General features: G+C 30.8%; 2 protein-coding genes across 7 annotated transcripts; one reads left to right on the top strand and one right to left on the bottom strand.

The window, feature by feature from the left end:
• Positions 1-1,370: 1,370 nt before the first annotated feature.
• Positions 1,371-8,331, bottom strand: LOC114173207 (G-box-binding factor 1-like). Of its 5 annotated transcripts, none has more exons than XM_028057465.2 (12): positions 8,300-8,331; positions 6,958-7,045; positions 6,808-6,858; positions 6,613-6,699; positions 6,069-6,143; positions 5,662-5,834; positions 5,533-5,584; positions 5,274-5,322; positions 4,825-4,901; positions 4,015-4,092; positions 2,478-2,603; positions 1,371-1,664 (listed from the first exon to the last, which is right to left on the bottom strand). In XM_028057465.2, the coding sequence occupies exons 2-12, from the start codon at positions 7,015-7,017 to the stop codon at positions 1,599-1,601; spliced, it is 894 nt and encodes a 297-aa protein (XP_027913266.1). In that variant the 5' UTR covers positions 7,018-7,045; positions 8,300-8,331; the 3' UTR covers positions 1,371-1,598. The 5 variants fall into 5 exon arrangements, with proteins under 5 accessions (XP_027913266.1, XP_085525799.1, XP_027913269.1 ...); XM_085669673.1 differs by having other exon boundaries at positions 6,808-6,855; positions 8,300-8,329; XM_028057468.2 differs by lacking the exon at positions 6,613-6,699.
• A 7,082-nt stretch (positions 8,332-15,413) lies between these two features.
• LOC114170271 (deSI-like protein At4g17486) lies at positions 15,414-19,824 on the top strand. 2 transcript variants are annotated; one of them, XM_028055756.2, is made up of 4 exons: positions 15,414-15,725; positions 18,236-18,488; positions 18,948-19,235; positions 19,322-19,824. In XM_028055756.2, the coding sequence occupies exons 2-4, from the start codon at positions 18,278-18,280 to the stop codon at positions 19,588-19,590; spliced, it is 768 nt and encodes a 255-aa protein (XP_027911557.1). In that variant the 5' UTR covers positions 15,414-15,725; positions 18,236-18,277; the 3' UTR covers positions 19,591-19,824. The 2 variants fall into 2 exon arrangements, with proteins under 2 accessions (XP_027911557.1, XP_085526316.1); XM_085670190.1 differs by having other exon boundaries at positions 18,288-18,488.
• Positions 19,825-21,369: the final 1,545 nt, after the last annotated feature.

Raw genomic sequence — 21,369 nt, forward strand, 5'->3', positions numbered from 1 at the left:
ACTTAATTTCAGATAAGTTAAGAATATTCTTATCAAAATTATTCCTTGTTTTATTGCTTGTTCACAAGTTAATGTTTTGGCCAACTTTATCAATCTAAGGTGAATGTAAATCAAAAATCATATTTTCTTAATGATATTAATTTATACTCCTAATATCTTTGTTCCCCATTCTCCTCAATAATTTTGAGAATTAATTGCCCGTAAATATTTCTATCATTATTTATAAAATGGATAATGTTCCTGCATAGAACAAATAAGATCAATTAGACACAAGTGCCACCTTACCCATATAGTCCGCTATCTCCTTGGTTGGCCTCTTCCCATTTGGCATATATCGACTTGGACCCAAGAGGGGTTACCTGCAGAAGGAACTCCGAAGCTTATGTCAGTGAAGGCTCTCAAAATTCGTGGGGTCCATGTATTATTAATTATGTTTGCCCATTCCATGGGTTGGGCCCTGGTTTGGGCCATAGGTGGGCCTAGGCCTTAGCCAGGCCCTTAGTCTCGACTGTTGTGGGCTTACTGAATTTCAGGAGTGCTTTGATTTCGTCAAGTATCTTAGGGTGGACGATGTAAGCCGATTACCCCTTTAGCAGCTTATGCTGCCATTGCTCATATGTCATCCTAGGCTGGTTGTTCCTTTTAGCGTCTTAGGTTATTGATTCAGGCCGGTTAGGCTTAGGCCAGCCTAGGCCGATTACCTGAACTACTTCGCGTGTAGATATGGTGATCGTTTATTATTATTATTTGGTTGAATTGGTTAGGTGTGATACAAATAACAACAGACATGCTTCAGTTACATACACCTCTTTCAAGAGAGAATTCAAACTTTAGTTTGTCATATTCTTTAAGATCATTGTCATCCACTAAACTCATACTCCTTGGTTTTAGTTGTTTTAGGTAATAAGCATTACTTTAATCAGAGCCTCAGAGGTTTATATGCTAAAATTAAGAAATAAACTACGTAGCATACTATTACCAATTGCCAAAATTTACTTTAATTTCAATTATTTGACTAGGTGGCTAATGTAGGTTGGAGTAAAGAAAAAAAAAATTGAAGGTGAACGAGTTGTGAGAATGAAACGCCTCCAACTTTATAGAATTGTTTAAATATGAAAATCAAATTTACAGACATTTCACTCATGACTCAAGTTAACATGACAGCAGGAGTAAACATGTAACGTTTGCATCTATAGTATTCAATTATGAAAAACAAAATAAAATGTACTATAGGCGTAGAAATTGGTGACGATACAAACCAAATCAGTCAATGTATAAAGATTGATTTAAAAAAAATGTATAAAGACCAACTTAAAAATGTGTGACACAAAACCTAAAATATACATTAAATAAAAAGCAAAATTAAATAGTTAGGGTGGTTTAGCTTATTTAACAACAAATTTAGACGAAGTTAATTCAAGAATTTTGATACCTTATTCCACCTTAAATGTGTTGTTATTATAGAAATCCCTATTTTTCGCATACTTACTTCCTTAAGCCAAGTAGAAAGGCAGGGTCACAACTCAAAACTTGCCCTAATAAAAAAAATAAAACAATATACTTTGATCAATTGTAATGATCCTTAACCAGTAACAGAGTCAGCGTGGCTTCATGGCCAACAGATATGATATTGATTCTGTTCCATACATTTTAACCAGCTCTTCCTGTTTCACCATATCACAAACAAATTAGTAATCTTGGAAAAAAAATGCATAATAATAATAATAATAATAATATACCAACATGATCATCAATTCAAGACTCATAATTAACTTGTAAATCATCATCAAATGCTGGTGATTAAATAATTATTATCTAAGAAACCAACTGAATGAGGGCATCATCACGAGGGCAAATTCAGCCAGAGTCACGAGAAAGAGCACGACCATAATGCAAGAAAACTGGCCTTTTAAAATTGCAGAGGTTAGGTGAAGACCCTGTGAGTAAGATAAAAATACAGACTTATCATCATACAAGGCTTTTAGACAAGATATATCTTGGTTTCTCTCTTAGCCCCTTGATGGACATCTTTTTGGCTTTTGGGTTTATAAATGATATTAGAGATAATGGTTTAGCTAGATAGAGATTTGGAGACATTGCTTGGTGCTTAACCATATTGAGAAAGCATTAGACAAGACTTAATTCTTGGTTTGTAATCTTGGGAATAATCAAATAGCTCCCGCTGGACTGGGAGCATACTAATGGTAAGTCAAACGGTGGGAAAAGAATATTGGAAATTCACAAGTCATAAAGTCCCGCATTCATAATAACGAAACGAGTTTTGAAAGAACCAAATAAGTGAAAATTACTCAGATTCATTGCCTTTAAATGAGTTAGGAATGTAATGTTAGGCCTATCTCATTGGCTTTGGATATTATAACTAAACAAGGACCACTGTCTTTTAAAGGACCTAAATACTACATTTGAATGAACGGTAAATAATTCAACAAATAGGCGATGAAGTTTAAGTGATGGACCTCTATCGCATCATTTTCATTGCAGATTTCCAGACATTCCTCAGAAAGACTCTTGAGCCTTTGTGTGAGCACGGAGTTTTCATCCTTAAGAATTTCCATTTTTTTATGTAACTCTTCACATTCCCTCTGCCAAAATGGAAAAGATGAAATTGAATACAAACTTCAAGAAAACAGTAAGGGTTTCCAGAAAGAAACCACTACTATTTCACAAAAAAGTAATAAAAGTCAGTTAAAAGCACAAGTAAAAAATTGCTACTTCTGTATTAAAGATATGATTTTGCTTTTAGAAAGCTCAGAAATATTGTTTGGAAGAGTTCTGTCCCACGTTTTAACAAGTGGGTGGTTGTAAAAATACAAAATAATCTATGAATCTTGTATAGGCATGTGGGTTCTTTTTTTGTAATTTTGTCAAGAGTTTACATAAACTTGTAAGCTTCCATAAACTACATCCGTAGAGTTGACTCAAACTCGGAAGAGTTAACATAATAGAAGAAATAATTCAACAAAATACTGTTATTAACATTACTAATAATTTAACATTTCAATTTCAAGATAAAAGAAAATATAAAATCATAATAATAAAGTGTAATAGTTTATCAGTAATAAATATGATCAAACTACATAAAACACCTAGTTATATATAAATTCAGAAAAGCATAAGTTATTAAAGTTTTTTTAGAAGGGCTCATTTTCTTTCAGTCATGATAAGCAGAAATTACAATTGATTTGAAATTTATTGACTCACTTCTTGACTCGGGAGCTTATACAAATTTTCAATGAGTTTGCAAAATTTACAGGCTTTATCCCAAAGAGTTTGATAGAAAGTTAACTTGTTTTATTCTACGTGGAATCATAAAAGTACACGAATTTATTAGTTCACACAAATTTGACAACTATGCACAAGTAAAATAACAAAACAAAAAAGAAACTAGATGAAGACGTGAAGTAGGAATAAAGATTAGGAGAAATTGATTAAATTAAACAATTATTGTATTTAATTTCGATTATTTAATCATGCTTAGATCATTACAAAATATACTAATTTATTTAGGGAATGTAAAAGAAAAGGGCACAAAGAGATTAGACGAAAAACTTCCCAGCAATCCTTAAGTTACTAACATAGGAAATGAACCAGAAACTTCATTTTACCTTTTCAATTATTGTTGAATTCACAGAACAATTTCATACTTTTCTGTAATTCTAGAGATATAGCAACAATAGATCCACAAATTCTGTAATTAAATATTCTCTTATTTAATTGATCCCAACAACAAAAGATACAACTTGTAATTAAGCAGATCAAATCTGCTACAAATAAGAAAAATAAAACACACATTAACCGGAAACAAATCTCCTACAAATTACAAAAAGAAAATAGTAGAGATATTGCTAAACAATAAATATGATCTGATTCATATTTGTTACCCTTACCTTGATCCAACAAATCAGGACAGATATAAAATTTCTAATTTATCCATGTCTCCATAATTTATTTTGAATCATAAAAATCCACAATACTTTAGTAGTATGTATGTACCTCTTTCCGCATCCTTGATCTCCTAGCCGATTCCCTATTCGACTGTCTTTTTCTTTCTCTTCTTATTTCATCCTTTTCCTGTCAAAAGAAAGCCACCTCTGTATGAAATAGTAGACACAGTAACATGGCCAAGAATTAAACACATACACATTTGCAGCTAGAATGCTAATAATAATACGGAAATAGTATTTCACGTGAAAGGCTCAACTGACAGGAATGAAGTGTGGAATATCAATCTTAGAGGGAAAAATCATTCATGTGGCTTTGTCTAAAAGCTTGAGTTTTATCCTAGACATGATGATATCTTCCGATCAAGTAGCCAAGAGTTGAACCCTTTCACCCACATTCCTCTAAAAAAATTAGTATTTCATCACATGGTAGAATCAGCCTACGAATTGTCTATGCTTCACGCTGAAAGGGCACTTGTTTAGGGGGCTGTTAAAGATAATATCATTTTGTGTTTACTGACAATCAACATTACGTTTCCATTTTAACTCTACAGTCATGTTTGGTACTTTGTTAATTATAAATAGCTTATACAGAAGAGAAAAATAGAAGGAGTTGATCCGTATAACCTTTTCTTTCTTTTGGTTTTGCTTATAATATATTTCAACATTGAATATGTAGTTTAAGATACAAAAAGCACAATTACATCAACAAAACCTTTTTATATATGCATATATCTTCAGCATAATAATTTAAAAGGGATCTTTCAATTTATATTAGTAAATTGATTGTTCTTGCTTTTTGCTAATCTAACAAATAAAAGTTAATCAAACAGACTGTAAAATCAATATAACTTTGGCATACCAACTTCACAAGTTCAGTGTTAGTGCCAATTGCATCTAGGCCCGTCTCCAAACCCTGATTTGGTTGCGTTGAACTTGCTGCAGAGTAATGGGAAGAAGGACTGTTAGTATTGGAAAACTGCCTTAGTTACAATTTCTTTGGGCTTCCTTCATTGCAATCTCCTCCAGCACCTTTATTGTGCTGGGTATGGAATGTGTTTAGTCCCACATCACCTAATGATATGATCAAAGCATTATTTATAATAGGGATTAAGCCGTCCTCACCTTACAAGTTAATTGTGAAGTCGTGTTGGGTCAAAAAGCCAGATTCTAAGAATTAATATGAATTTCATTAAGAAAATATACTGATCACCTTCTATGCATTTTCCTTGTTTTGAAATATCAGATAATAAAGCATTAATTTCCATTGTTCAAATAACCAAGAGAAAAAATTATGGTCTTAAAATATACCATTTTCAAGCATCAAATTACAGTATTGCTCCTTAGTTGAAGGAAAATCCTGCAACATAAAGGATGTCATCAGTCCTTCTCAGCCAAAGATTCTAAGCATCTTGAACTACACACAATAAAAAAGTTCATCTTTAAGCTTTACTAAGTTACCAGTTTTCAAGTGCTCTATAAAGTAGCAGTAATAGAACACATATTGCATTCCTCAGACATATAAATATACCTCAATAAAAAAAAAAATTTAAAAAATAGGACGTCATACATTAGCAGTGTCATGGTCTTCATGTAGTGATCCCTTGTTTCCATATGCTTCACTGTGGCACAAATAATATTTTATATTTTATTTAGGTTTGGACAAATATAATAAAAATAGTCCCAGAACAAAATGTACCTGCACAACACTCTATCCTTGTTTTTCAGTATCGAAGAATTGCTTCCATCTCCTCTTGATTCCTTAGGTATTAAACTTTTAGGTTGTAAGTTTCTAGCACATTTTTTTATTGAATTTAGGTTTTGCTCGCCAAAAGTCCTGTGTACTATTTCTGAAAAGGCCAGTACAGCATCCTGACCGAAATGAAAAAGAAGTTGTACTGTATGCATCAGCAAATATATGAACAGATACACTTGATCAACATGGAAATTGCTGTAAGAGGGAAAAAAATTAAGTTTAACCCTACAAGAATGTGAGTACACATTCTATTAAACCTACACCCACTGCAAACTAGAATTTCATAGAAATTATGGTCGGATAAAATATTTTATGTACTCTGTAAAAATTTATTGAAGATTTAAGATTACCTCAGATACTTTAGGTTTACTGGAGAGCTTCATTGGATCCTGTAAAACATCAGATTGAAGTAGTGTGCAGTTTGCCTGGGCCAAACATAAAAGAATGTGAAAATGAAACGTGAAACTGATAGAACACCATTCATAAACTGATAAAATATTGTATTGAACACTGAAATAACACAAACAATACAGTAAAACACTTGCTATCCCAGAGACTACGGTCTCCTACAGAGACTTTTCTATAGCTACCAACCGCAAATAACTACACCTTTCCTAATTACACAACCTACTATCAAATATACACACACATATATACACTCCTAACACATAGCTGCCAACAATTATTTTCTATGCGCAACTGCCATCATGCAATTTCTAATACAGAACTGCTCTAGTACAAAAACAATAATTTTCCTGATAATTAGCTACGCCAATTCATAAATGGCCCCTTTCCTAACTAACTAGGATCTCAGTTCCTATGAGAAACGTGTCCCTTTATCATAGGCAAAGAAAGAAACCTGACATAATTGGCAAATGTTATGTATATCACTACCTGGTTTGGCCACATATAGAGAGGCATGTAACCAGCTGCGTGTTGATATAAAAAGGGAATCGGGGTAGACGCAGAATTGTTATATGCCTATTTAAAAGAGATGTACACAGTCAGCTTTTTTATACGTGACAAACACCAAGTGTGCATGATCTAAATACCAACACAAATTGGTTCCAACCGGAAAATATTTTTCACCTGCATAGAAGGAGCCCAGTGTGTTGGCAAAGGTTTGTCAAGAATTTCCTGCTACAAATAGAAAATAAAATAAAATAAATTAGGATGTTAGTTAAAATCAGATTGCAGAAAAGGAAAATTGGTTAAGATGGCATTGGCATGATTACTGACATCTTCAGGCACCAAATAATTGTAAGCTGTATCAAACATATTAGATTTTTGTGTTCCCATCACGCTTGAGAAGCTTGTAACTCAGTACCTTTCAAGATGAACAACCGCTTTTAAATTAAAAAAAATAAAAATAAATACCAAGTGAATGAGAATCAGCAATGAACATGGATGGGTTCGTTTAAACATGTGAGCCAGCTGTGCTAAAGGAAAGTACAAACAATATAAGACCACGATCCTTTTTCTTCTAATGCATTTTCTACAGAAGGACAATTGTCAAGAAATATTTGGTAAACTAAATTGAAAATTGAATTTCATCAGTTAATTGTACACACCCACTGAAATTGCCATTGGCAGATAATGGATGATCAAATTTCATCTATTCAAACTTTCAAGAAACAAAGAGAATAACTGTTTCATTAGTACTTATTCGAAAAATCTTCTAGGCTAGTTTGAACGAACTTCTCAATAAGCTCTCTAAAGATAAAAAGAATGAAAAGAAAAATTAGCTTATACATGTACAAATTTGAGTTTTTCTCATATATATGTGTGTTTGTAGTTTCTCTATTTATTTTTTTTTAAACATGTGCATAAGCTAATTTAGCTTATGCAGAAGTCAAATTGATCATTTTCTTCTTAATTTTTTTCCCTAAAAGGATCTACAGAGAAGCTAATCCTAACATAACTTTTATAAAACAACTATAAGCTTAACTATGAAGCTTCCTGTAACAAATTAAGGATCTTAACTTTTGAAATAAGCTTAAACAAATTTACAAGGTAATAACACTATTTCCAATAGGCCCAATGAACTCTTCAAAACGCTTTCCAAATAATATCAAAACAAATAATAAAGGTAACTTATTTCCATTTAAAAAATATAAAATTGAAAATGTTCTCTCCCTCTCCCCAAATTTTTATTCCTTCCAATTCAACACGGATATGCATAATAAGGGAACCCTCCTACAAAAAATGAACACTGCATTGCCAAAAAAAAATCCAATAACATAAATACAAACACATATTCCCAATTTTTTGTAATGTAAAGATGCACACCGAATGAAAATTGCACTGTCGGAAATTCTCCAATAAAATAAATTCTACAAACTAAAAGACGAAAAAGAGTAAAAAGGTAGGATAGAAAAGACGAGAGGATAAAGCACATAACTAACACGTTTGAATCAGTGAACAATAACAATAAGGGGAAACAAACAAAACCAAATTAAAAAATGGAACCAATTAAAATCTAAAAAGGTGAAATGAAAGCTTCAAATCTAGCAGAACTGAAAGAGTAGCGTATAAGAGAAAGAGAGAGAAGGAGAAGAAGAAGAAAGGGAAAGACGAAGACCTGTGTGGCGCGAAACACAAACTAGTGTGTTGTGTGTGAGTGTATAATATTGTATAAATTAATAAATAAATAAAAAATAGAACGGAAACACTGTTTTATTATTTTGAATTGTAGAGAAAATTAGTTTGTTCTTTATTAATTGGTAATTAACTGGATTAAAATTTGTTTCATAATGAAATAATTTTATTTTTCTTTCCTCCATAAAATATTTATTCTACATTTGAAAGAAAATCAAACCGTCATTTTCAATAATATCAACGGCCACTTGTTTTTAGGTTATAAATAAATTCATATATAAGATATTACTTTTCATTTGTTCACATAGCGTAACTTTATTATTTATTATATACTTATCTTATATAAGGTAAAAACTTTATTTTTAATCTTTTATAAGTAAAATATTGACCATTGTACAAATGCATTTACTAATATTATTATTTAAATAAATTTTATTTTATATAATTTATTTTGTCTATCTATACATAATACAGGTACAAAATGCAAGTTTTTTCATATCAAACACAAAAAGTAGAATACACAAAATTAACCAAAAGTGAGAAGTATAAACACTCTTAACAGGTGGCAAAGTGTGGTTTTTACACGTGTGATCTCCTTGTTATGCTTTAAATTCAACAAGAAACATTCATCTCCTTTGCTAAAACCCTAAATTTTTCACTCCCAGCTTTTCTCTCATACTCTGCCGTCTCAAATCCTAATTTTTTCACTCTCAACTTTTTTCTTATCCTCTGCCGCCTCAAACCCTAATGTACTACACCTAGCCGGCCTAACAAAACACACCAACATTTCTCATCCTTTGCCGCTATAGATACACCGGCAAAGGCTGGGGACTGGTGTACTACACCTAGGCGGCTTAGCCTGACTATAGCCATAAAATCTGTCTACATAACCTCCAAGGACGCAAATAATCACCATATATGCTGAGCGAATAAGAGTAACTGGCCTAAGCCGCTAAAGAGTAATCGGCTCAAGCCACTAACTTAAGAAAATTAAGTGAGAACTTGACAGACTCATAGCATTACCAGCAAAGCCCCTACGATAATCGAGCTAAGGGGCCTGGGCTAGCCCAGGCCCACCTACGACCCAAACAAGGGCCCAACCCATGACGTGGCTAGACATAATTAATAATCTATAAATATGCATGGACCCCAGCAGTTAAAGGTACGCATTCATTAATCCCTTAATCACGAGATTTGACTTTTTAAGACTTCTTTGCTGACTTGAGCGTCGGAGTCTTCTCCGCAGGTAACCCCTCTCGGGTCCAAACCGGTCCAAGCCGAGACACCAACAGATAGCATATGCCAGCCAGAAGTAAGCCTACTGAGGAGATTGTGGATTGAGGTAAGGTAACGTTTGTGTTTGACATCTCTTATTTGTTCTCCGTAGGAACACCTATTTTTTTCACTCCCAACTTTTCTCTCATCTTTTGCCGCCTCAAACCTTAATTTTTTTACTCCCAACTTTTCTCTCATCCTCTGTGTCACCTTACTCTTCCTCTACAAGCAAAATCCTATTTTTTCTTTCTTCACTATCAATGTCTCATTGGTTCTGGCTTTGTCATTTTATTGGGTCTCGAAGGTTTGATCATCCTCTTCCCACCACATTATTGGATCTTGAAGGTTTAATAATCTTCTCTCAACCACTGATTGTTTTAATTTTTTACACGTGTCACTCCATAGTTGTGCCACGTGTCAAAATGATTCAATTTGGTCCCTATATTTGTTTTTAGTTTCAATTTAGTCCTATTTTTTGTAAATATAAAACAAATATTGTCCCTCCTTAAATTGACACTTAATTTAGTTTTTTGTATAAATCTTATGATGATATTCTTACTAAAATTGACATTTTTATTAAATATTTTTAAACAAGCTTTTTTTAGTTTTATTATTAAACAAAGTTAAACCCCAAACTTAATTTCAACAATTAATAATTTTGTCATCATATATAAAGACATCAATTGTATCATATTATACAAATTTAGTGAAGATTAAAAATCAAATAACTTGTCACACATAAGTTTAGGAATTAAATTTCAAGTTTAAAACAAAACCAAAGTTTAATGTTTTGTATAGAATTTAAAGTTAATTTAATAAAAACATTAATTTTAGTAAGAATATCACCATAAGATTTATAAAAAAAGTAAATTGGGTGTTAATTTAAGGAGGGACAATATTGTTTAATTTTTACAAAAAATGGGACTAAATTGAAATTAAAAACAAATATAGGGACCAAATTCAATCATTTTTACATTTGACACAATTGTGAAGTGACACGTGTAAGAAAAAAAGAAAAAAAATTCAAAAAGTTCAAAAAAACCAAAATTTGACATGTGACGTTGACTTTAACATCGTCTGGTCAAACTAACGATAATGACTAAATTGAATAATTTTTAAGAAAATGAGAACCAAATTGAGACAAATAAAACTTGAGGACCAAACTAATATTACTTGACAAATAGAATGACCAAAAGAGTAATTTAACCTATATATATTTTCTATCTTTTATTTTTTCTGATTATTTGGTTTGTCATGAAACTCATTCGTATCTCCAATGTATTTTTCAATTTATCATAACCTTTATGTAATTATGTTAAAATGATGTATGTAAATTAATTTTTGTTATGTCTCACATTTGAATATTTCTATTATTTTTTAATATTTTTATGATTTAATTACTCCGATGGTACCCACTTTGGTACAAGTGTGTCAATTTGGTATCCGATTTTAAAAAAGTGTCAATTGCATCCTAACTTTTGAAAAGTACTTCAATTAGGTCCATTTCAGATAGAGTTGACTAACGTTGTTAACGACATGCCATATGTTAGTCTATGGTTTTTTTAATTTTTTTTTTAATTTTATTTGATTTTTTAATTTTTTTTAATTTTTTGAAAAAAAATTAAAAATGCCACGTGTCAGGTCATTGTGTGTGCCACGTGACATTGTTAGTGCCATGTGACATTGTAGTGCCCATATATGTCTTTTTGTCCCCATATATGTCTTTTTGTTTCAATTTAGTACCTACTTATGTGTATCTGATTCAATTTTGACCTAATTTTTTTAATAATTAAAATTCATTTTTTATAAAGTTAAAAGTAATTAAGTATAAATTTTTTACAAAAATTAAGTATTTGATATTTATATTATAATTTAGTGGTAAAAGTCATTTTATTAAGTCATTTTTAATAAAAAAAACAGTAGTATAACATTCATACAAATAGAAATTTTGGTTTAAAATTAGTAAGAGACAATATTGTTCTATTTTGGAAAAATAATAATAATTAACAAAACATAAGTACTTAATAAAAAAGAAATTTATAAAGTAATATGTTAAAAAGTCAATTTTAATAAAAAAATATTAGTAAATTATTTATATAAATAATAAATTTGGTTTGAAATTGAGAGAAACAATATAAAGATTAGTAGTTAATTTTGTAAAAATATTTACACTTATTTAGTTTTAATCTTATAAAAAATGGATTACAAAAATATTTTAATTATTAAAAAAATTGGGACAAAATTGAATCAGATATACATAAGTAGGTACTAAATTGAAACAAAAAGACATATATGGGGACTAAATCGAAATCAACACAATGACATGTAATAGTGACACTGACACGTGGCACTGACAATGCCACGTGTCACATGTAGGGACCTGACACGTGGCATTTATTATTATTTTTTAAAAATTTAAAAAAAATTTAAAAAAACACATATTGACACGTGACACGTTGTTAACGACGTTAATCAACTTCGTCTGAAAGAAACCTAATTGAGCAATCTCTCTAATAGGCTTCCTCCCGGCTTGGACTGGCCTGGACCCAAGAGGGGTTACGTGCGGAGAAGACTCTGACGCTCAAGTCAGCAAAGGATTCTCAAAAAGTCAAATCTCGTGATTAAGGGATTAATGAATGCGAATTTGGATTCTCTGCTATGTTTTTATTTTGCTGTGTCTCTACTGTGCCTTCATAATACACATGATTACCACTAATTTTGACGTTTTAAAACATATTAAAAAGATATTTAAAATACTAACACAATGTATTTTTAATGCTCAGCAGAGGACAACACCAAAAAACCAGTAGAGAATCTAGACTCAATGAATGCGTACCTTTAATTGTTGGGGTCCATGCGTATTTATAGATCATTAATTATGTTTGACCACGTCATGGACTTGGCCATCGTTTGGGGTTGCAGGTGGACATGGGCTTGGGCCAGGCCCATTGGTTCGATCACTATTGGCTCTAAGGGACTTGCTTGTAGTACCTTAAGTCTGTAATAGTTCTCGTTTTATCTTCTGATGTAGGCGGCTTGGGCCGCTTACGCCTACTTGATTGATTCATCTGATATTTAATATTTGTATGGATATTCTGCGGGAATTCATATCGACAGATTTTATCAATGGGACCGCCTAGGTGCAGTACAATAACTTTTATTAGTGTATAAAAAAAGATTCATTAGAATTTAAAAAATTGAAGTAAACAAACATTTAAAATATATTTTAATTTGAATATTTGTTTTCCTTTTATATTTTAAAAAAAATATTTTTGCAAATTTAATAAATGTTTTTGTTCTCATGATTTTTTTTTTGTATTCTAATATAAAATTAAACAATTATGATTTATTTCGAAGCATTTGATATCAAAGAAACAATCATCCTCCTAATATTGAATATTTGATAATATTATGTTTATTTTACCGTAATTTTTTATTATTTTATGAGAATTAATTAAAATTAATATTGAAGTAGTAAGAAAACGAGTACGGACATCGGTGCGAGATTATACCCGTTACCCGATGAGGATGTGATGAGACAAAAGTTTGAAACCTATTAGGTTTGAGTATGGGGATGAAGATGAATTTTTTTACAAAGATGAGTTTTGGATAACAAACCCGTCCCCGCTCCGCCATCCCTACCCTTGAGGGGAGATTTTTGGAAATAATTTAAGTGTGAGTCAAAAAGTCTCATATTGAATAAAATAGACAAAATTAAACACTATATACTAATAAAAATTCATAACACGATTGTCTTAAGGTCTTGGGGTGAAAGTGGTATCAAATGTCTTGTATGTATAAGACCAATGTCATATATATATATATATATATATATATATATATATATATATATATATATATATATATATATATATATATATATATATATATATATATATATATATATATATATATATATATATATATATATATATATATATATATATATATATATATATATATATATATATATATATATATATATATATATATCAGAACTATAACCAAATCATATGAAAAAAATAACTCAACATATCTTAACTTAACTTGGTAAGAACAAAAATAAAATTAAAAATGTTTAAAAATTTGACAAAATTAAAAAGGAAAAACATGATAATGAAATAAAAAAAAAAGTATCTATCTTAGTTTACGTAGTAAAATATGATAAAAGAATGTTATATCTCAACAATCTCTATATCTCTTTTGCAGTAGTAAAGTAAACAGGACAACATGTTCACATCGTGTTTCTGGACATGATAAAAATAAAATTTGGTCTATCTGAGTACTGATAAATTATAATAATGAAAAATTATATTAACTAAAACTAAAAAAACATAAATCAATAACCCTATCCTATTTTTTTAATTTGTGTCGGTTACAATAAAATATCACAAACACATGAAAAAAGTAATAGAAATACTATGCATCTGAATGGTGAATTATTGAAAACCCAATTGTATTTAAATTGGTGAGGTTGTTAGCATTTGAAGATTCAAAATTTCATTTATGAAAGAGTGGGTTTTCTCATCATAGGATTCCCTGCAACATGTGGAGGATAGAAGAATAAGATATTATTAAAAGGACGATTGCATATATTTTATAAATTAATCATATTCCAGCTGTTTCTTCAAATACTTTTTATTACAACTTGTAAATACAGACAAAAAGCACCAATTATGTGTATTATACACAAAAAGTATTATTATTTTAATGTACCAGATATTTGGACTAATAAGTCACTAGTCCTTCTGAATTATATTTTTTAAATTTTATAACATATGTATATCTTATTATAAAGATACTTATGTTAGTTAAGAGGATTTGTGTTTCATTTTGACCTTTTATTTTTAATGAAATATTTTCTAATTTTTCTTTGGACTGTTTTAAATAACATATTTTTTATTTCAATTTGTTTTCTTATTCATTTTCCTTTTACCTATGCAAACAAAAAATACAATATTGATAAGATTTAAAAACCGCTGTAAATAACTATTTTAAAAACATTTTTGTGTTACCAATGAAGTTATTGAAAAAGGAAATGAATAAGGAGAGAGAAAGATTGCAATCTATCATTCCATTGTTCAAAGCAATGCCATGATTCGGTCAATATCAAAGTGTCAAGTCTGCTCACAATTTCTTTCACATTCTCACTTTTTGGTTGCAAAATTCCCTGTGTCTTACTTTTTTTTTTAATCTTTTACTTTGCTTATTCATCTCCATTTTAATTTAACTTATATTTATTGAGTAATTATATATTATGTTTTAATTTTAATTGATTATTTTAAAAAATAAAATATAATGTGCACATTAAATAATAAAGAATTCATTTATGAATTTCTAAACTATTTTTTATAAATACTAGATTTTCATGACATATTTAAAACATCTATCCACTTCTTGTTCTAATAATAAATTTACTACAAGCTTAATATTTATATACAAAAGAAAATAAGTTTTTTTTTTTTACTTCTTAAAAGGAAAACACTTCTTGTGTAACATAAAACTCTACCAACAAACACAATTAAAAACATCTCAGTACACACTGAAATTAGAATGTCAGATGAAGGCGTTTTTACGTCTTATCATCTTAGCCTCAATTTTTGAAATTTAAAATTTGATTTGATTTGTTTAAAAGTACATTTCATAAAAATATAAATATAATATATAAATAGTTGAAACTTATCAAAATGAAATAACAAAAGAAACAAGAATTTTTAAATTTTAAAACAATTTTATTTTATTTTGTGTGTATCAATTATTCAATATATAATCCAACCCACTCCTAATTGTATTGGAAAATGGGTTTGATGAACCCAAAGCCAACCCCACCATGAACTTCCTACCATTTTCCAAAAGAAATGGCTTACTTATGAATGATTACATTTCCTCATTAGGCACCAAAACCAGACAAACCAGTTTTTGTGTCTGCACTCTCACTTTACTACAATACATACACACCCTTCACTTCTGTCAGAGCCAAGACAATGTGTGAGTTTCAGGCACAACCATTGTTCCATTCTCTCCCCCTTTCTCTTTTTCTGTCTCAGACAACCAATGGCTCTTTCAAACTTTCAACTTGAACCACTCTTTCACTTCACCCTCTCTTCTTTCAGCTACCCTTTGCTGCACAAAAGGTTTGTTTCTGCCTCTCTTCTTTCCATGTTTCCTGCATTGCTCCACTTTCTTCACTCACTCCTTCCTTCTTTAAAGCTGAATTCTTTTATTTTTCCCTTTTGTTTTTGTGGAAGATCAGCAACTTCATACCTCATACCCTTGTCTATTTTTTCTTTTTGTTCTTTTTACTTGGTTTTGGAATCTGATCTGAGGCCTGCTGTTTTTCTTCTCCCTTAAATTTTGCTAAATTTTTCTCCCACCACTTTCATGTAACTGAAGTTGACCTCATATGCCAGTTAGATCTTCAGTTATGTTATTATTATTCAAAGATGTAAACTTTACTCATCATTTTGCTCCTATTTTTTCTGCATGAAAGTTGGAACTTTAACATGTTATGATTTATGAATCCATCATTTGGCTTCATTTAAAAGGAAAAGATGGTTATTGGCATTTCTTTTTGTGGAATCTGGGATGGCTTAACGAGGTTGTTTATCTGTATTTGTTACATTACTATTAGTTGTCTGATTGGAGCTGATTTCAAAATTACTTTTTGTTTTCCATGTAGTATTTGCTCCAAAATCACTTTATATCCTATGAAAACGCTCAAATTGAACCATTGACTTGTTTGTATTCTATAATGTCAAGATTCTAGATGCTACATACATAAGTTTTGTTGTTGTTCCAAAAGCTCTTAGATAAGTTCAAATGTTATGGTCTTAGTTGAGGCAAGGAAAAGCCTGGAGAACCTATAGCTTCAGTTTAAAACATGGTATGTTGCCTCGAGTAAATTTAGTTGCTTAAGGTGTTTGGATTCGATCTCTAGCAACACGCTCTCCCCGTTTTTCATTTTCTTATCCCTCTGCAATCTTCCCTTGTAAAGTGGAGTTTGTTGTTGTTACTGATGGACAAGTAGTGAAGCTTGTTGTTAAGATTAAACAGGGTTCATAGTCGTTAGTAGCTAAACCTATTGTATCGTGGGCAATGCATAATCTCTGGATTATGATGGTCTTCCCATTAAGAATATTTCTCAAACTTAATGCACTGGTGTTTTTCTAATACTATTATTATGATTTTTAAAGAGAGTCTTGTGGAGGCTTTCAGAGATGAGTGGAAGTTGTTATGGTGTTTCAGTATGGAAGATCTCTCTTGCTGATAACTCTTCCGAATTGGTTATGTTGCTGCATTTTATGCTGTTCTTAGTAGAAGTACATTAAATGTCCATGTAATGTTCATAAAACGCACAAGACAAGACAAGCCAGATCTATACAATAGGCCTTGCAGATTCAGACACACTTGTTACTGTTAACCCGTAGATTTCCATTTATTCTATTTTAAATTGGTTAGAATGAGTTGTGGTTTATGTATTCCTCAACTTCATTTTAGTTTATTGACCAGTATGTTGAAATTGATCACTTTGAGTGTCTTGTCCTTCAATGTTGGTCAGATTCACCACACTCATACTTGTTCCTTTACATTTATCTATACCTCACAGATCGTCTTTTCTTCCATTCCAACTAAACTTTATTGTTCGTGTTATTAACTCATCAATATCATTTGTTTAAAGCGTGTGAATTTGACGACTTTCTAAATGAAAGTAGGAAGAAGATTCACCACCTAGTAAAGCCTCGTATTAACAAGCTAGAAGACATCTCCAATTTTTCCTTTAAGCCAGAAATATACCTTTTAGGCATTAACATTCTCATAAAGGGAGCCAACAAGAGAATAAGCTCAATGTGGCAGAAGAGAATATTGTGTTGGATGAGTGAACATATTAGACAAGATAGGATTGAGAATCAATGCATTGGAGAAAAAGTTGGGCAGTACCTGTTATAGAGAAAATGAGAGAATCTCCTCTTAGGTGGGTTGGGCATGTGTGGAGATGACTTATAAAACGTTTGTTTGGGCATACTTCTCCATAAACACTTTTAGTAGAGAAATTTAAGAAAAATAGGATGAGTTTCTTGGTGAGCTAAGATTAGTTTATGTATTAGCCATTGTGGTGCATGTCTCAATGTTTGAATGTTATATTTTCTCTCTTTAACTGCCATCTCCTCCTTGCTGCATAGCTTAAAAGTGACTTATGCAGAACAGGAGAACAAACCTTAAACTAGATAATGTGATGAAAATGATTATTTTCTTGTTTCATGTCTAATGCAAACACCATAAATGAACTAAAATAAAGAAAATGTTGTACCTTCTTTTATGTTGAGTAAGTAGAAGGTAGTACTCTAATGTTTACTGATGTCAGTTTGATTAAAAGATGTTAAACATGGAAAAAGGGCAATTGATTACTAATGCATTTTTTCAAAGCTATATGGTTGAAGAGATCCATTTTCTTTCAGTTAATGTGTTCAAGAAAAAACAAGTGTCATCCATTTTTTTACTGTAACACATAATCATCAGTTGAATACCTTGTTCAATGGTAAAAACATTTTGTCTAGAGTATAATGATGTGCTTTCAGTTTTGATGTTTTTTCAATAACATGTTCTTTGTGAAAATGAATTTTTGTTGGTATTTATGTTTATGCAGGTAGGATATAGACATTGACTGCTTTCTGGGTTCTCTCATACAATGAAATCAGGTTTTAAAAATGGTTGGCCTTCTGTTGTGCGTCTTCGTCTTAGAGACAAATCGGTGACCCCCTTCTGCATATTCTCTAAAGTGAAATCAGCCGGCAACATACCTGGGAATACACCTGTCTATCTCAATGTCTATGACTTGACAACAGTAAATGGCTATATGTATTGGGCTGGCCTTGGTATTTTCCACTCTGGTGTTGAAGGTTAGCTGACAGTTAAAACCTTTTCAAATGAATCCAAAATTGTTTCTTTATTTTAGAAAAGAATAAGTGCCTAGAGTTTTGCTAGATGATAATAAATTGATACTTCTTCATATTTTGGAGAAGAGGATTATGTATGTGTTAGCTTTTTCATGAGGGAAGACACTGGGAAATTCAGTACCAATAAGTTGTGAAAAAGCCTGTATAAGAAACTAGGACACCACTTTCAACCCAAAACTTTAAGACGATAGGTTTATGGGTCCTTGTATTTATATATTAGTCATCTTACTCATTTTTATCCAATGTGAGCTTCCAACTCATCTTGAACTCTTAATAGTATCTGTGCATGTACATATCACTTTAATCTGTGAATATTTGTGGCTTAAGCTGTATTTGGAGAAAGAAAGAATATAATCATGGATTCCCTGAATGTTTTCTAAAATGGAGTTATTATGCTGACAGTTTATGGAGTAGAATATGCATTTGGAGCACATGACTATCCAACAAGTGGTGTCTTTGAGGTTGAACCTCGGCAGTGTCCTGGTTTTAAGTTTAGGAAGTCCATATTCATGGGAACTACTAGCTTAGATCCTTTCCAGATTAGAGAGTTCATGGAACGTCAGTCTGCAAATTACAATGGTGATACTTATCATTTGATTGTCAAGAATTGCAACCATTTCTGTGAGGATATTTGTTACAAACTAACTGGCAATTCTATACCAAAATGGGTCAATCGTCTCGCAAGAATAGGTATGTGGCATATTTTTATACTGCAGATATCAGTTTTTGTTCTGCAAAGCATATGCATTAGATCCGAGTTTTTGTCCTCCTTGCAGGTTCCTTCTGCAACTGCATACTCCCTGATGCTCTTAAAACTTCAACTGTTCAGCATGATCCAAACTTTCAAGGGTGTGATAGTGAGAAAAGAAGACTGAGAACTGCTTTCAGTTGCTTGTCATCAATCTCAATGCCTCAGAAGGAAGTTTCAATGTCTTCATTATTTATGCACTCTCACTATAAAGGGTGTCTGCCACCATGGGAGTTAAAGAAGTCTAAAAAGGGAAGACTAAAGCAAAAGTTAGAAGACAAGTTCACTTCTCAGTAACTCATCTCTGTGCTGTAGAGTATCCGTAGTCTTTCTGGTAACTGAATCACTGGAAAGAAATTATTGTTACTGCTTTCAGTTATCTGTGCAAGTGCACTTCCTCAAGTGCAAAATTTCTGTCCATATTCATTTTGAATGTTCAAGTTCATGCCTCCTTGTTGCTTCTTCTTTCTTTATGTGTCTAGTTTTTGCTTGTAATCTTTGTTTGATTCGGAATCTAATCTGTGTCAGATATATTGCTGTGTCAGCTCAATTTATCATCACTGGAGAAAATTCTGTTATGTCTAATAAACACCAATGACAAGATATTAAGGGTAAGTTTTTATTTAAACTTTAAATAAGTACTTTTGGAATATGCAATTTTTAAAATAATATTAACTTAAGAAGGACATAGGAATTATTTATTGGAATAAACTGAAAATTACTTAATTTTGAAATATGTAGGTTGAGCAAGCACTTAAACAAAAATAAAAATTTAACTTATTTTATTAGAAAAATAATTTCAAAAAGAACAACAAATTGGCTCTAAATTTTGAGATAATGTGTCTTAGACAAATAACACAAGAACAACAATGTATGGTCCTTATCATCAATCTGAATGTCAATGCTCTTCAAATCAAGATTCAACTTATTCAATTCATCCAGTTGATCACTAATTGCTTTTTCACAATTCTTCTTGTGTGAGCACAATACTTGCTTCAAATACATTCGGTTCACTGAAGACTTAGTCATGTATAAGCTTTCAATCTTTTTTCATTGTTCCATTCTGATATTTTCCTTTGATACTTGTCTTAACACCTTGTCACAAGGACTCAGAATAATTGTATGATGAGTCTTCGCCAACAACACTTTCCTATCATCCTCAATCATGGTCTTGGATTCATCTTCCCAAGCTTTAAGAGGCCTTGTTGAACCAGAAAAACATGCATCTTCAACGAAAACAATCCAAAATCATTCAAACTAATGAATTTGTCAACCTCATACATACTTTTAAGAAGTTCTTGTTGCATGTGACATCAATTGTCCCGTAACAGAGGTCAAGTGGGTTGTGTCTCAAGTGGCGTTTGGACTATTGCACTCTTAAGTAAAGAGTTGCGTCCTAACTATAGGCTATAATTTTTAGTCTAATAGTAAGCGTTCGACTATAACAATTAGTATCAAATAGTCTATGAATTTGACTCTCTCATCTCTATTTTTAAAGTCAAAATTTATTTCTTTTCTCATTCTTACAATTAATAGATATAAAATTTTATCTCATCTCATTTCATTTTCATGAAGAATTTCCCATATTTTGTAAATATAAATGTCTTCTTTAAATATTAATTAAATAATTTTATTAAAAAAATAAAAATAAAGTAAAGAAATATAATGTTGTCACATATTCAATGTCTATATAATATATATTTTCTTCTGTGATGTTAAATATTACGAAATAAAAATTATAATTTTATAAATATTAAATAAAAATAATAATTATATAAAGATCAAATAGTTATAAAAAATCAGTAAAAATAGCCAAATATATACATTTAAGTTACAATGTAAAAGATGATAAAGATTATCCTATATCTAACTTAAAGAAATGAATATTACCTAACCAGACTAAGTAAATTTAAGATTTTTCTATTAATAGAGACGATTTCATTTAAGATTTTTAGTGTCTTTTATTCATATAAGAAATTGATATTTTTAATACATAAATATATACATTTAAAATAATAATAATGATAATAATAATAATAAATTTAATTAAATATTTTTCTAATGAGATTATTTAAA

This window comes from Vigna unguiculata, chromosome 2, assembly GCF_037176805.1.
Source record: "Vigna unguiculata cultivar grain cowpea cultivar isolate G323 ecotype 2 chromosome 2, ASM3717680v1, whole genome shotgun sequence".
In the NCBI taxonomy this organism is placed as follows: Eukaryota; Viridiplantae; Streptophyta; class Magnoliopsida; order Fabales; family Fabaceae; genus Vigna; species Vigna unguiculata.

Bases quoted from the DNA above. Each gene is read 5' to 3' on its own strand.
- LOC114173207 (XM_028057465.2), bottom strand. From the start codon at position 7,017: ATGGGAACACAAAAATCTAATATGTTTGATACAGCTTACAATTATTTG. The intron at 6,700-6,807 runs GTGAAAAATATT...TCTTTTAAATAG, and splicing joins ACTGGGCTCCTTCTATGCAG to GCATATAACAATTCTGCGTC. The intron at 5,585-5,661 runs GTACATTTTGTT...TTTGTGCCACAG, and splicing joins AAGGATAGAGTGTTGTGCAG to TGAAGCATATGGAAACAAGG.
- LOC114170271 (XM_028055756.2), top strand. From the start codon at position 18,278: ATGAAATCAGGTTTTAAAAATGGTTGGCCTTCTGTTGTGCGTCTTCGT. The intron at 18,489-18,947 runs GTTAGCTGACAG...TTATGCTGACAG, and splicing joins TTTCCACTCTGGTGTTGAAG to TTTATGGAGTAGAATATGCA. The intron at 19,236-19,321 runs GTATGTGGCATA...TCCTCCTTGCAG, and splicing joins CAATCGTCTCGCAAGAATAG to GTTCCTTCTGCAACTGCATA.